The 14,945-nt window shown below is 40.1% G+C and overlaps 1 protein-coding gene across 3 annotated transcripts in view; it reads right to left on the bottom strand.

Moving 5' to 3' along the window:
* The window catches only part of CLOCK (clock circadian regulator), a 482,886-nt gene that overhangs the window by 136,833 nt on the left and 331,108 nt on the right, over positions 1-14,945 (bottom strand). For all 3 annotated transcript variants that reach the window (XM_053703956.1, XM_053703957.1, XM_053703958.1), the window contains exon 15: positions 8,897-9,041. In XM_053703956.1, coding sequence (XP_053559931.1) covers positions 8,897-9,041 — 145 coding nt within the window. The remainder of the gene's footprint in view (positions 1-8,896; positions 9,042-14,945) is intronic.

The following is a 14,945-nucleotide window of genomic DNA, read 5'->3' as shown; positions in this document are numbered from 1 at the left end:
CCCGGATCGGGGGCTACCCCTTCATGCTGTTTTGGTAGCAGGAACAGGCTTCTTGGCCTGTTTACCTTATTCCAGCCCTGCAGAACCTTTGAAAAGATTCATATAGCTGTCGCCAGACCAAATGGAAAAGCGACATATTGGTAAAGCTTATCTAAAAAAGAGAATCTCAGAAACCAAAAGTGATCTGGATGAAATATGAGGATAAACGTCCTGTAAAATTGAGTGGACGTGAAATGACCTTGCTGAACAAAAGGCATAATAGTCCTTATAGTTGCCAACTTGGAAGTTGAGACTCTTACCAAACAATATAAAGTCTTCAGATCCAAGATTGGACTGAAATAAACCTTTCTTCTTTGGGACAAAGAATAGAATTGAATAGAAACCCAATCACTGTTCCTGCTAAAGAACTGGTATAATCACTCCTGAAAAAAATTCACAGAGTGTACTGAGAAATAATCTTCCCATAGGAGTCTCATTCTTCATGCAGTCTAAAAACTGAATTGTGAGTGTGGTGGGAAGTGTATTTATAGGCATTTTGAGGTTTGGGAAACTTTGCCCCCTCCTGGCAGGAATGTATATCCCATATGTCACTAGCTCATGGACTCTTGCCAATTACATGAAAGAAAATTGTATTTTCTTTTATCAGATGGTGAGCATCCATGAGCCATCACGTGTGAGAATCAATACCCAAAATGTAAAGTCCATGAGACTACCGTGAATGGGGGGACACAAACATTTAATGCAGGACGTAACTATTCAGGCACTACGGCCCGCAGAACTTTCCTGCCAAAGAAGGCCTCAGAAGAAGCATACATATGAAAATAGCTGCCCTACAAATCTGATCAATAGAAGCTTAATTATGAGAGGCCCAAGAAGTAGCAACTGCTCTAGTGGAATGAACAGTAATGCGCTCAGGGGGAGTTTACAACACAAACAAATAAGCTTTGTAAGTTAAAGCTTTAAGCCAATCTGATAAACAGAATTAGCTTAAATGGATACTAAACCCATTTTTTTCTTTCCTGATTCAGGTAGAGCATGAAATTTTAAGCAACTTTCTAATTTACTGCTATTATAAGTTGTTAATTCTCTTGGTATCTTTATTTGAAAAAGCAGGAAATCTAAGTTAAGGAGCCGGACCATTTTTTTCAGAATGAAGATGAGGAAAAAGGAACGCTGAGTCTTGTAAGCGAATGCAAAAAGGTTTTATTAGGAGCAGGCTTCCATAAGAACCAACAGGTAAGCTCCTATTTTACGCGTTTCGAAACCCTGGAAAGTGCTTGCTGATTGGTGGCTACATTTAAGTCCTAATATTACATTCTTCTTTTCAAATAAAGAAAGCAAGAGAACAAAGAAAATTTTGAATGTTGCTTAAAATTGCATGCTATGAGGCCTATTTATGAAATGTCTGTCGGACCTGATCCGACAGTGCGGATCAAGTCCGACAGACATCGCTGAATGCGGAGAGCAATACGCTCTCCGTATTTAGCATTGCACCAGCAGCTCACAAGAGCTGCTGGTGCAACGCCGCCTCCTGCAGACTCGCGGCCAATCGGCCGCCAGCAGGGGGGGTGTAAATCAACCCGATCGTACTTGATCATGTTGAATTCCGGCGATTCCTGTCCGCCTCATCAGAGCAAGTGGACAGGGTTATGGAGCAGCGGTCTTTAGACCGCTGCTTCATAACTGCTGTTTCTGGTGAGCCTGCAGGCTCACCAGAAACACGGGGCACCAAGCTCCATTCAGAGCTTGATAGATAGACCCCCCATATCTAAATCACGAAGAAAAAAAAATTTGGGTTTAGTATCCCTTTAATGAACAAAAAGAAGAAATTCTGATATCTTTTGTGGCTTACACATAATATTTCAGAGCTCTTACAACATCCAAGTTGTGGGGAAGTAACACCTTAGAATTCTTAGGAACTGGACAAAAAGAAGGAACCCCAATTTAAAGCTCAGAGACTCTTCTAGCCAAAGAAATAGCTAGAAGAAAAAGAACCTTCGAAGATAAAAGCTGAAAGTCCAACCAGGCATTGGCTCAAAAGGAAGAGTTTAAAGAACCCTCAAAACCAGATTCAGATTCCAAGGAGGAGAAACTGGGCAAATAACTGTTTTTATCCTAATCAGAGTCTGAACAAAGTCGTGAAAAACAGGAATCTTAGCAATTTTCTTATGAAACAGAACAGAAAGAGATGAAATCTGACCCTTCAAAGAACTGGCTGATAAACCTTTATCTATGCCTTCTTGCAGGAACTCAAGAACTCTAGGAATTCTAAAAGAATTCCAACAGCAACCTTTGTGAGAACACCATGCAAAAAAGGTTTTACAGACCTTATGATAAATATGTTGGGTAAAAGGTTTCCTAGCCTGAATCAGGGTATCAATAACCCTGACAGGAAAAGCTCTTAAACAGATTATGCGTTCAATTACCATGTCGTCAATTCAGAGTGTTGAGATCTTGATAAAGAAAGGGCTTTGAGAGAGAAGATTCTTTCTTAGAGGAATCCTCCAAGGCGGGCATGAGGACATCTGCGCAAGAACCACAAACCAAATCCTGCGAGGCCACGCCGGAGCAATCAGAACAGCTGAAGTTTGCTCCTGCTTGATTCTGACTATCAACCTGAATGACCAAGGGACCACTAGAGCGTCTATCAGTCTATCAAGACCTAGCACAAAACTGAGCCAGTTTGTGATTCAAATGGGAGGCCCCAGCGCCTCACAATTTGGTGAAAAATCTCCTAATTCAGAGACCACTCTCCTGGGTGAAGACTTAGAAAGTCTGCCTCCCAATGGTCCACACCTGGAATATGGATGGCAGAAATCCTCTAATGATAGCATTCTGCCCAACTGATAATGTGTAACACTTCCCTTATATGCTAAGGAACTGTGAGTTCCTCCCTGATTGACATAAGACACTGCCGTGACATTGTCTGACTGGAATCTCAGAAACTATTTGTGACTGAGGTTGGGCCAACTCTGGAGAGCACTAACGATCCCACGGAGTTCCAGAACAAATATTGGTAACCTCGTCTACTGAGGAGATTAAACTCCCTGTGCTATCTGAGACCCCCAGACTACACTCCAACCTAACAGGCTGGCATCTGAGGATTCTGCTGCAGAAGGACACAGGCCTGTTGCAGCTTCAGTTTACTCTGATCCGAACCACAAAAAAGACTGAGGGGTTAATGAGCATTTTAGAAGATTTATTTTCCAACAGTGACTCTGAAGCAACTGAAGAACCATCTGAGTTTGAGACACAGCCAGATAAAAAGAAGGAGCCTAAACCATAATGTTGTCCAAGTAAGGAAATACATAAATTCCACTTTTTAAAAAAACTCTGGGAGCTGTAGCCAGACCAAAAGCGAGGGCCACAAACTGATAATGCTTGACTAGAAAAGCAAATCTCAGGAATTTGACATGATCCCTGTGATTAGGTATATGCAAATAAGCATTTTTATAAGTCTATGGTAGACATAAACTGACACTACTGCACTAAAGGAAGCAAAGTGCAAATTGTCTCCATCTTGAAAGTAGGAACTTTCAGGAATTTGTTCAAACATTTTGAGATCCACAAAAGGCCAAAAAGTACCTATTTTCTTTGGCAATATAAAGAGATTTGAAAAAAAAAACCCTTGTTTACTTCTGAAGTTGGAACTAGAGCAATCACCCCCATTAGTTCAAAATCTCTCACAAAAGCCAAAAAAGCTTGGGCCTTTAAAGGATCTCGAGACAAGAAGAATCTTCCCAGAGGAGGCCTAAAACAAAAAAAGTATTCAGTACCCCTTGATAACGATTTGCAAAACCCATGAATCCTGATCAGATCTCTTCTAAGCTTCCCGAAAGAAACAAAATATGCTCCCCACCAGAGCCTTGTCTGGGGACTGCACCTTCATGCGGTCTTGGGAACTGGGGTAGACTTCTTTGACTATTTGTTTTGCACCAAGAAGAGTTAGACTTCAAGAGAGTATCCAGAACTCTGAGCAGAGGCGGCATCTTTCTAAGATATAGATTGTCGAAAGATGCGAGAACACCCTGTAGTTCAAGACTTACCCTTAGATTTCTTATTCTTGGGCAAAAAAGCTCCCTTACCCCCTATGACTGTGGCATTAATAGCATCCAGTCCAGACCCAAATCTGAGATTTACCCTGGAAGGGGAGAGAAAACAAGCTATGCTTGGGAACCAATTCAGCAGACCAAGACTTAAGCTATAAAGCTCGCCTAGCTTTAACAGCTATCCAGCATTCTTAACATTGATGTGAATCATTTCCTCTTCTGCATCACAAATAAAGAAAATTTGCTGTCTTCAGGAAATACATTCCTGAATCTCATCCAGAGTGGTTTTCCCAGAAACAAGAAAATTTGCTGTCTTCAGGAAATACATTCCTGAATCTCATCCAGAGTGGTTTTCCCAGAAACAAGAAAATTTGCTGTCTTCAGGAAATATATTCCTGAATCTCATCCAGAGTGGTTTTCCCAGAAACAAGTTCTGAGAGATTGTTACACTACACAGCAGTGGCAGCAGCGGCACAGGCTACACTGACTGCAGACCTAAACATAAAACCTACAAACAAAAAGGATCGCCTATGAAAACCTTTAAGTCTTCAAGTTTTCTTTCTAGAGAATCCTCCAAAGGAATAGTAGTACTTCTGGTCAAAGTGGAAATAGCTGTATCTTCCTTAGGAACATTCTTCCAAATCTCAGTTTTATCAGAATGGAGAAGAAACATAGATATAGATTTGGAAGAAAGAACAAAAGGACTACCTGGCTTCTGCCATTCCTTAGTAATAATTTCAGTAACTGAATCAGACATGGGAAAAGAGGAAGGCTGCTTTGTAGCTGTCTTAAAAAATGTATCCATCCTCTTAACTGTAGCAGGTCTTTCCTCTACCTCTAAAGTAATAAAAACTTCCTGCAATAATGCATAAATATGCTTAAGCCTGAAATTAAAGTACACATCTTCTTCCATATTAGCAGGGTCCATAGACTCGGAGAGACTACCCTCAGAAAAATAATCCTCAGAGTCAAAAACACAAATAGTTAGCACTGAAGGGGAAAAAAGGTATCACTGATTAACTCTTAAAAGGTAAACATAAACATAAGTTACTGTTTAAATAAGCGCTGGAAAAAGAAAGTCTTACATAGCATAAAGCAGCGCATAAAGTTTGTACCCTAAATCTAAAGCCAAGCTCTGATGATGTGTGCCTTACCACCTCCATCAGTCCTGACAACCTTCCTACACACAGATAATATTACATCAGTACAGGAACAGAAAAGGATTATAAAACACAGAAAAGGCGCCCTAAAAAGCATGTAATAACCGATGGCCCTTAGCGCACCTGCACTACTGGTGAGCACTAAAAGCTAAAACTCTAAGGTAACAAACAATAATTTAGCGCAGGTGAAATAACACACACTGTGGACCCCAGGATAGGGCTACACGCTTTAATAACTCCCTAGCCTCCCAGCCGGACCCCCCCTCCTCCTTTGTTTCTCTTTCTTTCTCCTCAAAGTAAAGTATTCTCATACATCAAAATTGAATGGTAGTTATTTGTATTGTATAACTCATTTAAATTCCCGCTAATGCTATATTAGCCCCTACCTCTATTAGAGGCTGTTAAACAAAATCGCAAATTGGAATTATCTTAGCCTTGACTACTAAGTGTTGATGAACTCTACCATCGCCCTTTGTGGGACTATACGAAGGCTGAAAAGATGGACAAAGTATTACCTCTATGTGATTCAGTTAAGTAATATTGATAATTTTGGGTCTCTATCTGTTTGAAATAGCAGGGGTTGTATTGTAGTGCATAAAAATCTATGTAAAGAATTCTGTTATCTCATACAGTTCCTTTTCTATTATACTGAACTATATTTACAATAAATGTTTAAAAAAAACACAAATTATGGATTGCTCAGAAGCTAATTCTGAGAGCGCTAAGCCAACTGCACTCAATTTAAAGCAACAGTAATTTAAAAATACAACGTTTTTTTTTTAATGCCCAAAAGTGCTATAAACTTAGCATAAGGTGTATGGTGTATAATATATATCCCCAGACTATGTGAATCATGTGTACATGTTCATACTAATAGCCGGTGGGTTTGTAAGGTGCAGGTACTTAAAACTCAACAACTCCATCCACTGGACCTACCTCAGCTGCAGTAAATTGCTTCCAGTAAACACGCTCATCTGATGCCAAGGATCTGAATAAGTAACAGCATCTATAACCCAGGGGATTGGTGGACAAGTTCACATATCACCTGGGGAGGACTGTGGATTTACAAGAAGCAGCTCACTGTATACCAGGGGACTGGTAGACAAGTCCACAATTCATCTGGGAGGCCTGCAACATTTCTTCACTAAGAAAAGACCTTTCAATGTCTGGCAGATAACTCCTTGTCTGCCGCTCAGAAAAGCAGGTTACTGCAAGGAGGATTCGGGCTTCAGATTGGTTAGAAGATCCCCTTTAAAACAATAAGTAGACTTTACACTTCCCTTTCACCTCACTCCTCATCAAGGAGGCAAAAGAAAATGGTGTTGGGGTGTCTTTTGTCTCATCATAGTGGTCAAAGAAATAAAGAATCTCACAGCGCTTAAGAATAGCGATCTATGGTTCCTATCTAAAGTGGGTCCCCAACTACCCACAGATTATGAGTCTATTGGGTCGTAAGCTAGAAAGGAGTGCCAAAAGAGGCAAGATCTAATGAGTGTAGATTGGTGGTGAAAGTTAGTGCGGTACTTAGCTTGAGTCTAAGATAGACCCTATATGTAGCAGTTATCAAATACTAAAACTCAGCCTCAGAGGCTTAAGGAACTAATCGACAGTTAATAGTAGAATATCACAACACAATTTAATACAAGTTACACAAATAAACATGGATCCATGGTACATAAAAACATAAAATCACTTAGATAAAAACAAATGAATATACAGAAGTCTAATACAATTAATAAGACAGGTAAAAATGCCAAATAAATATGTATATGATCCTTCCAAGGAATAACTAATGGATGCTAACAGATCATAAAAAACAATTGTACAGTAAGATAAAGTGTATAAGATAATGTGTATCTGTAAACGTTACTCCCGTCTACAGCAGGGGTCTGGTGTAGATACAGTCCTCCTTATCTATTAACCCTGGAGAGGGTGTTAGCTTAAAAGTGAAACGATGAAACAATCCAAAAATGTGGAAAAAAACTTAGGAACGATAGATCAATCCAATAAGTGGAAAAAATAAAAAAAGTTAGAAAACAACTAGTGTGTACACAAGCTAGTGCTAATCCAAAATATAATAATGGTAGTGGTCAAGTCACAAAAAGGTGTGGCATAAAAGTGAAAAAATGTATAAAAAAGGATAAATGAGTGATCACAAATCAAATAGTGTCCTTATTATAATCCAATCAATGCAAAAAATTCCCTAAGTGTGTCCATGATACTGCTGAAAAATAAAGGAATGTTATAGAAAACCGGAAGATATTAGCCTTATTGTAATCCAATAAATACTCTTTAATGTGTCCATACAATAAAAACAGTAATGTCCATAGAAAAAACAAAAATAAAAATAACCATAAAATGCTGGGAAATCCTCAGAACCTGTAAACAGAAAATAAAAACATAGTATAATACTGTTAAGATATTATATAATCAAGGAATATAGCTCACCATATAATTGTCAACGCGTTTCGGCCCACAACTGGGGCCTTTTTCAGGACTAGTTTTGAAAAAGGCCCCAGTTGTGGGCCGAAACGCGTTAACAATTATATGGTGAGCTATATTCCTTGATTATATAATATCTTAACAGTATTATACTATGTTTTTATTTTCTGTTTACAGGTTCTGAGGATTTCCCAGCATTTTATGGTTATTTTTATTTTTGTTTTTCTATGGACATTACTGTTTTTATTGTATGGACACATTAAAGAGTATTTATTGGATTACAATAAGGCTAATATCTTCCGGTTTTCTATAACATTCCTTTATTTTTCAGCAGTATCATGGACACACTTAGGGAATTTTTTGCATTGATTGGATTATAATAAGGACACTATTTGATTTGTGATCACTCATTTATCCTTTTTTACACATTTTTTCACTTTTATGCCACACCTTTTTGTGACTTGACCACTACAATTATTATATTTTGGATTAGCACTAGCTTGTGTACACACTAGTTGTTTTCTAACTTTTTTTATTTTTTCCACTTATTGGATTGATCTATCGTTCCTAAGTTTTTTTACACATTTTTGGATTGTTTCATCGTTTCACTTTTAAGCTAACACCCTCTCCAGGGTTAATAGATAAGGAGGACTGTATCTACACCAGTCCCCTGCTGTAGACGGGAGTAACGTTTACAGATACACATTATCTTATACACTTTATCTTACTGTACAATTGTTTTTTATGATCTGTTAGCATCCATTAGTTATTCCTTGGAAGGATCATATACATATTTATTTGGCATTTTTACTTGTCTTATTAATTGTATTAGACTTCTGTATATTCATTTGTTTTTATCTAAATGATTTTATGTTTTTATGTACCATGGATCCATGTTTATTTATGTAACTTGTATTAAATTGTGTTGTGATATTCTACTATTAACTGTCGATTAGTTCCTTAAGCCTCTGAGGCTGAGTTTTAGTATTTGATAACTGCTACATATAGGGTCTATCTCAGACTCAAGCTAAGTACCGCACTAACTTTCACCACCAATCTACACTCATTAGATCTTGCCTCTTTTGGCGCTCCTTTCTAGCTTACGACCCAATAGACTCATCATCATAGTGGTCAGGAGGGGATATTCCCACACGTGATGGCTTGTGGACTCTCACCATCTCATGAAAAAAAATAGTGCTGTTTATAGGACTAGTTATTCCTCAGCATTCTGGCCTTTTTACTTACAAGAAGGGTCAGATACAGCTGTGTGGGATGATGACTTGATGGAGCTCTTAGATGATGGTGATGGAGTTCGGCTGTTCTCAAACCTTTCCAATGCTTCTTTCAGGCTGACTGTATTGATGTGGTTTTCAGAGACCGAGTCCTGATTCTTGTAAAGGGATTAAATAACAAGGTATTCTCATTAACCACAAACAGAGAGAGAAGGAAAGAAACAAAAGGAATTTTCTTGTGTCAATATAGGACTATCAAATGGAAAAAGGCAGTACTCACTATGGCTGACTATACATACTAATGAGTTTACTTTCCCCTGATCTTTAGTTTATAAGCCTTGCCTGATTTGTAAGCATATAGCTGAGCTCTGTATACACATAGGCATTCAGGTCTGACTGAGAAGTCCGATAACACACCATAACTGCACAGGGCAGTTAAAAAGTGACTTAAACCTAGTATGAAATACATAATGAAAATAATTCCCATAACCAGCAAAAAAGTAAATTTATGCTTAACTGATAAATTAATTTCTTCTACGATACGACGAGTCCACGGATTTCATCCTTACTTGTGGGATATTAACCTCCTGCTAACAGGAAGTGGCAAAGTGCACTGTATATATAGCTCCTCCCTTCCCTCCACCCCCAGTCATTCGACCGAAGGTTAGGAAGAGAAAGGAAAATCTAAAGGTGCAGAGGTGACTGAAGTTATAAAAAATAAAATATAATCTAAATCTGTCTGAAAAATGACAGGGAGGGCCGTGGACTCGTCGTATCGTAGAAGAAATTAATTTATCAGGTAAGCATAAATTTACTTTTCTTCTACAAGATACGACGAGTCCACGGATTTCATCCTTACTTGTGGGATACAATACCAAAGCTACAGGACACGGATGAAACGGGAGGGACAAGACAGATACCTTGCATAAAATCAAGCGTTCAATCTCCAAGCAGTCAGCTGCAGAGAATTTAGATTTGGATGTTGGAAAGGACCTTGAATGAGAAGGTGCTGTCTCAATGGAAGTTTCCACGGTGGCAGAGAGGACATGTTCACTAGATCCGCATACCAAGTCCTGCGTGGCCACGCAGGCGCAATCAGAATTACTGAAGCTCTCTCCTGTTTGATCCGAGCAATCACGCGTGGAAGGAGAGGAAATGGTGGAAACACATAAGCTAGGCTGAACGACCAAGGCACTGCCAAGGCATCTATCAGTTCGGCCTGAGAATCCCTCAACCTGGATCCGTATCTTGAAAGCTTGGCATTCTGTCGAGATGCCATCAGATCCAATTCCGGTCTGCCCCATCGGAGAATCAGTGAGGCAAACACCTCCGGGTGGAGTTCCCACTCCCCCGGATGAAAAGTCTGTTGACTTAGAAAATCCGCTTCCTAGTTCTCTACTCCTGGGATGTAGATTGCCGACAGATAACAAGAGTTGGCCTCCGCCCATCGAATTATCTTGGATACTTCTATCATCGCCAATGAACTCCTCGTTCCCCCCTGATGATTGATATAAGCCACAGTCGTGATATTGTCCGAATGGAATCTGATGAATTCGGCCGAAGCCAACTGAGGCCATGCCTGAAGCGCATTGATTATTGCTCTCAATTCCAGAATATTGATTGGAATTAGAGACTCCACCTGAGTCCATACACCCTGATCCTTCAGGGAATTCCAGACTGCACCCCAGCCCAGTAGGCTGGCATCCGTTGTCACCATCACCCACGAGGGTCTGCGGAAACACGTCCCCTGGGACAGATGATCCGGCGACAACCACCAAAGAAGAGAGTCTCTGGTCTCTTGATCCAGATTTATCTGAGGAGATAAATTTGCATAGTCCCAATTCCACTGTCCGAGCATGCACAGCTGCAGTGGTCTGAGATGAAAACTAGCAAACGGAATGATGTCCATTGCCGCTACCATTAATCCAATTACCTCCATACACTGAGCCACTGATGGCCGAGGATTGGACTGAAGGGCTCGGCAAGTCTTTAGAATTTTTGATTTTCTGATCTCCGTCAGAAATATCTTCATGTCTACAGAGTCTATCAGAGTTCCCAAGAAGGGAACCCTTGTCCGTGGAACTAGTAAACTCTTTCCTAGGTTGACCTTCCATCCGTGAGTTCTCAGAAAAGACAACACTGTGTCTGTATGAGATTTCGTCAGATGATAAGTAGACGCCTGAATCAAAATATCGTTCAGATAAGGCACCACTGCTATGCCCCGCGGTCTGAGAACCGCCAGAAGGGACCCTAGAACCTTTGTGAAGATCCTGGGTGCTGTGGCCAACCCGAAGGGAAGAGCCACGAACAGAAAATGTTTGTCCAGGAAGGCAAACCTTAGGTACTGATGATGATCCTTGTGAATAGGAATATGAAGGTATGCATCCTTCAGATCCACGGTAGTCATATATTGACCCTCCTGGATCAATGGTAAAATTGTTCAGATGGTCTCCATCTTGAAGGATGGAACTCTGAGAAACTTGTTTAGACTCTTGAGATCTAAAATAGGTCTGAACGTTCCCTCTTTTTTGGGAACCATGAAAAGATTTGAGTAAAATCCCTGTCCCTGTTCTAGTCTTGGAACGGGACGAATTACTCCCATAGTGGAGAGGTCTTTTACACAACGTAAGAACGCCTCTCTTTTTATCTGGTCTACAGACAATCGTGAAAGAAGAAAGCTCCCTCTTGGGAGAAAATCCTTGAATTCCAGTTGATACCCATGGGTCACGACTTCCAGTGCCCAGGGGTCCTGAACATCTCTTACCCAAGCCTGGGCAAAGAAAGAAAGTCTGCCCCCTACTAGATCCGGTCCCGGATCGGGGGCCACCCCTTCATGCTGTCTTTGTAACAGCAGCGGGCTTCTTGGGTTGTTTACCCTTGTTCCAAGCCTGGTTGGGTCTCCAGACGGACTTGGACTGAGCAAAATTCCCTTCCTGCTTTGTGGAGGAAGAGGAAGCAGAGGGTACTCCTTTAAAATTTCGAAAGGAACGAAAATTATTTTGTTTACCCCTCATCTTAACAGACTTATCCTGAGGTAGGGCGTGACCTTTACCTCCAGTAATGTCAGAAATGATTTCCTTCAACTCAGGCCCGAATAGGATCTTACCCATGAAAGGAATAGCTAAGAGCTTAGATTTAGATGACACATCAGCAGACCAAGATTTTAACCATAACGCTCTACGCGCTAAAATGGCAAATCCTGCAATTTTTGCCACCTATTTAGCAATTTGAAAGGCGGCATCTGTAATAAAAGAATTAGCTAGCTTGAGAGCCTTAATTCTATCCAAAATGTCCTCTAAAGGGATCTCAACCTTCAGAGACTCTTCTAGAGCATCAAACCAAAAAGCTGCTGCAGTAGTAACCGAAACAATGCAAGCTGTTGGTTGTAAAAGGAAACCCTGATGAATAAATAATTTCTTTAGAAGACCCTCTAACTTCTTATCCATAGGGTCTTTGAAAGCACAACTGTCCTCAATAGGAATAGTTGTACGCTTAGCCAGGGTAGATATAGCTCCCTCCACCTTAGGGACAGTCTGCCAAGAGTCCCGAATGGTATCTGATATGGGATACATTTTCTTAAAATTACGGGGGAGGAGAGAATGGTATACCCGGTCTGTCCCATTCCTTCTTAATAATTTCCGAAATTCTTTTAGGAACTGGAAAAACATCAGTGTAAGTAGGTACCTCTAGATATTTGTCCATTTTACACAATTTCTCTGGTGGTATTACAATAAGGTCACAATCAACCAGAGTCGCTAAAACCTCCCGAAATAACAGGCGGAGGTGTTCAAGCTTAAATTTAAAGGACATGACGTCCGAATCTGTCTGAGGTAACATACTTCCTGGGTCTGAAAGTTCTCCCTCAGACAACAATTCCCTGACCCCAACTAAGAGCCCTGTGAGGGTACATTGGAAATAGCCAAGAAAGCATCAGAGGACTCAGTATTCACATTAATTCCTGTCCTACTACGTTTACCCTGTAACACTGGTAACTTAGATAATACCTCTGTAAGGGTAGTTGACATAACTGCAGCCATATCCTGCAGAGTAAAAGAATTAGACGCACTTGAGGTACTTGGCGTTGCTTGTGTGGGCGTTAAAGGTTGTGACACTTGTGGAGAATTAGATGGCATATCCTGATTCTCTTCAGACTGAGAATCATCCTTAGGCACACTTTCTTTACATAAAATATGATTTTTACATTGTAAGGCTCTTTCAGTACAAGAGGTACACAAAGTAAGGGGGGGTTCCACACTGGCCTCTAAACACATAGAACAAGTATTTTCTTCACTTTCAGACATGGTAAACAGACTAGCATTAGCCACAATGGACGTCTTTTAACCTTAAAGTGAAGGTAAAGTTTTGTAAATATGAAAACAGCAATGCATTATTTAATATTACAATAAACTAATCGCTATGATTATTTTATTATTATTTTTTATTTTGCAACTATAAAATATATATATATATTTCCCTACCATTTCGATGCTAACTCCTCCCAACCTCTATTTCCTGCTTTTATGTTCTGTGACGTATAGAGCGGTCCTACCCGCTCTATACGTATCTCTAAAGCGCGTTCACAAATCTACTCCTTTGAAATGCGCCTGTGCAAAGTCAAGAGAGAGGATTTTCAGTATCGGAGACCTCCGTAAACGCCGGTGAAATCCTGCGCATGCGCGAAACAGGAGCGCGCGCGAGGATTAAGATATGAAGTAACAAATAATAGAGCATGCGCAGATCAAGAAGGAGGCAGATGACGTAGGGTGACGGCCGCCTAGCGGACAGAATTTCAATTGGAGCTTCTTAAAACGTGATGAAGAGAGAACATTTTGTAATATGTAACAGGTTGAATTTGCAGGCAATAAAAAAGGTATTTATTACAGCGATAATTTTATTTACAGTACAATATGAAAAAAATGATGAATGAAGCTCATATTTATTTGCGGCAAAGAATGTTATTATAGAAAGACACCCATGTAACTTTACCTTCACTTTAATTGTGGTATCAAGAACATTTTGAAAGAAAGAAAAAAAAAAAATACTGCGCCTTTAAATAATAAAAGCGCAACAATTTTTCTGTCTGCACAAAAAAACGATCTTTAGCACTTAAATCTTAAAAAAAAAAAAAGTTTTTTTTTTTTTTTTTAAATCTAGAAAATAAACTTTAAACAACGATAACAGCCCCTGGGTACACAAAATGGATACAACAACGATCCGGTGACTGAATCTCAACTTTAGGCCAAACCGGAGTTAATGCCTGCAGTCTTCTAGTGAGGAGAAACTGTGCGTCTGAGCATGTGAATTAGGCCCCGCCCACCGTGGACGTCGCATGATCTCTCTCCATAACCGCATGGGAAGCGGTTTCAATAAGCCATGAGGTATTTCCAAATGTTTTAACCCCACATAATGTTATGCCATAATAAAATGTCTCCTTAACCGCATGGTAAGCGGTACTGATAAGTCATGTGGTCCCCTGATGTTATCGTACACACTGTATGCCATACATAAACATAGAAAGTGTCACAGATACCTTCCCCAGTGTCAAGCCCCTCTTGAATACATACTCATCGTAATCAATATGGTTAACTAGTAATGTCAGTAACACCCTATGCCATCCAGGTCTACTGCTTACCCATTCCCTTACAGGGAAAAATGTCAGCCAGATCTGATATAACATGTCTCCTCAGAAATAAAGACTGAACATACCTCAATGCTGCTTGTAGCATGACACCGGTCTCCACTCTGAAGATTTCTCTTGAACTACCTTCAGAAGCTCTGTGGGAACCAAAATGGATCTTAGTTACATCTGCTAAGATCATCAAGCTCAGGGCAGAAATCTTCTTCATTCCATATCTCCCTGAGGAAAATAGTACACACCGGTACCATTTAAAATAAAAAACTTCTTGATTGAAGAATCTAAAACTCACACCTCACTTTACCTCTTCCTATTACTAACACAGGCAAAGAGAATGACTGGGGGTGGAGGGAAGAGAGGAGCTATATATACAGCTCTGCTGTGGTGCTCTTTGCCACTTCCTGTTAGGAGGAGGTTAATATCCCAC

Source organism: Bombina bombina, chromosome 2 (assembly GCF_027579735.1).
Source record: "Bombina bombina isolate aBomBom1 chromosome 2, aBomBom1.pri, whole genome shotgun sequence".
Lineage (NCBI taxonomy): Eukaryota > Metazoa > Chordata > Amphibia > Anura > Bombinatoridae > Bombina > Bombina bombina.
The sequence above is the reverse complement of the archived record's forward strand: the minus strand, read 5'-3'. Positions and strand labels throughout refer to the sequence as shown.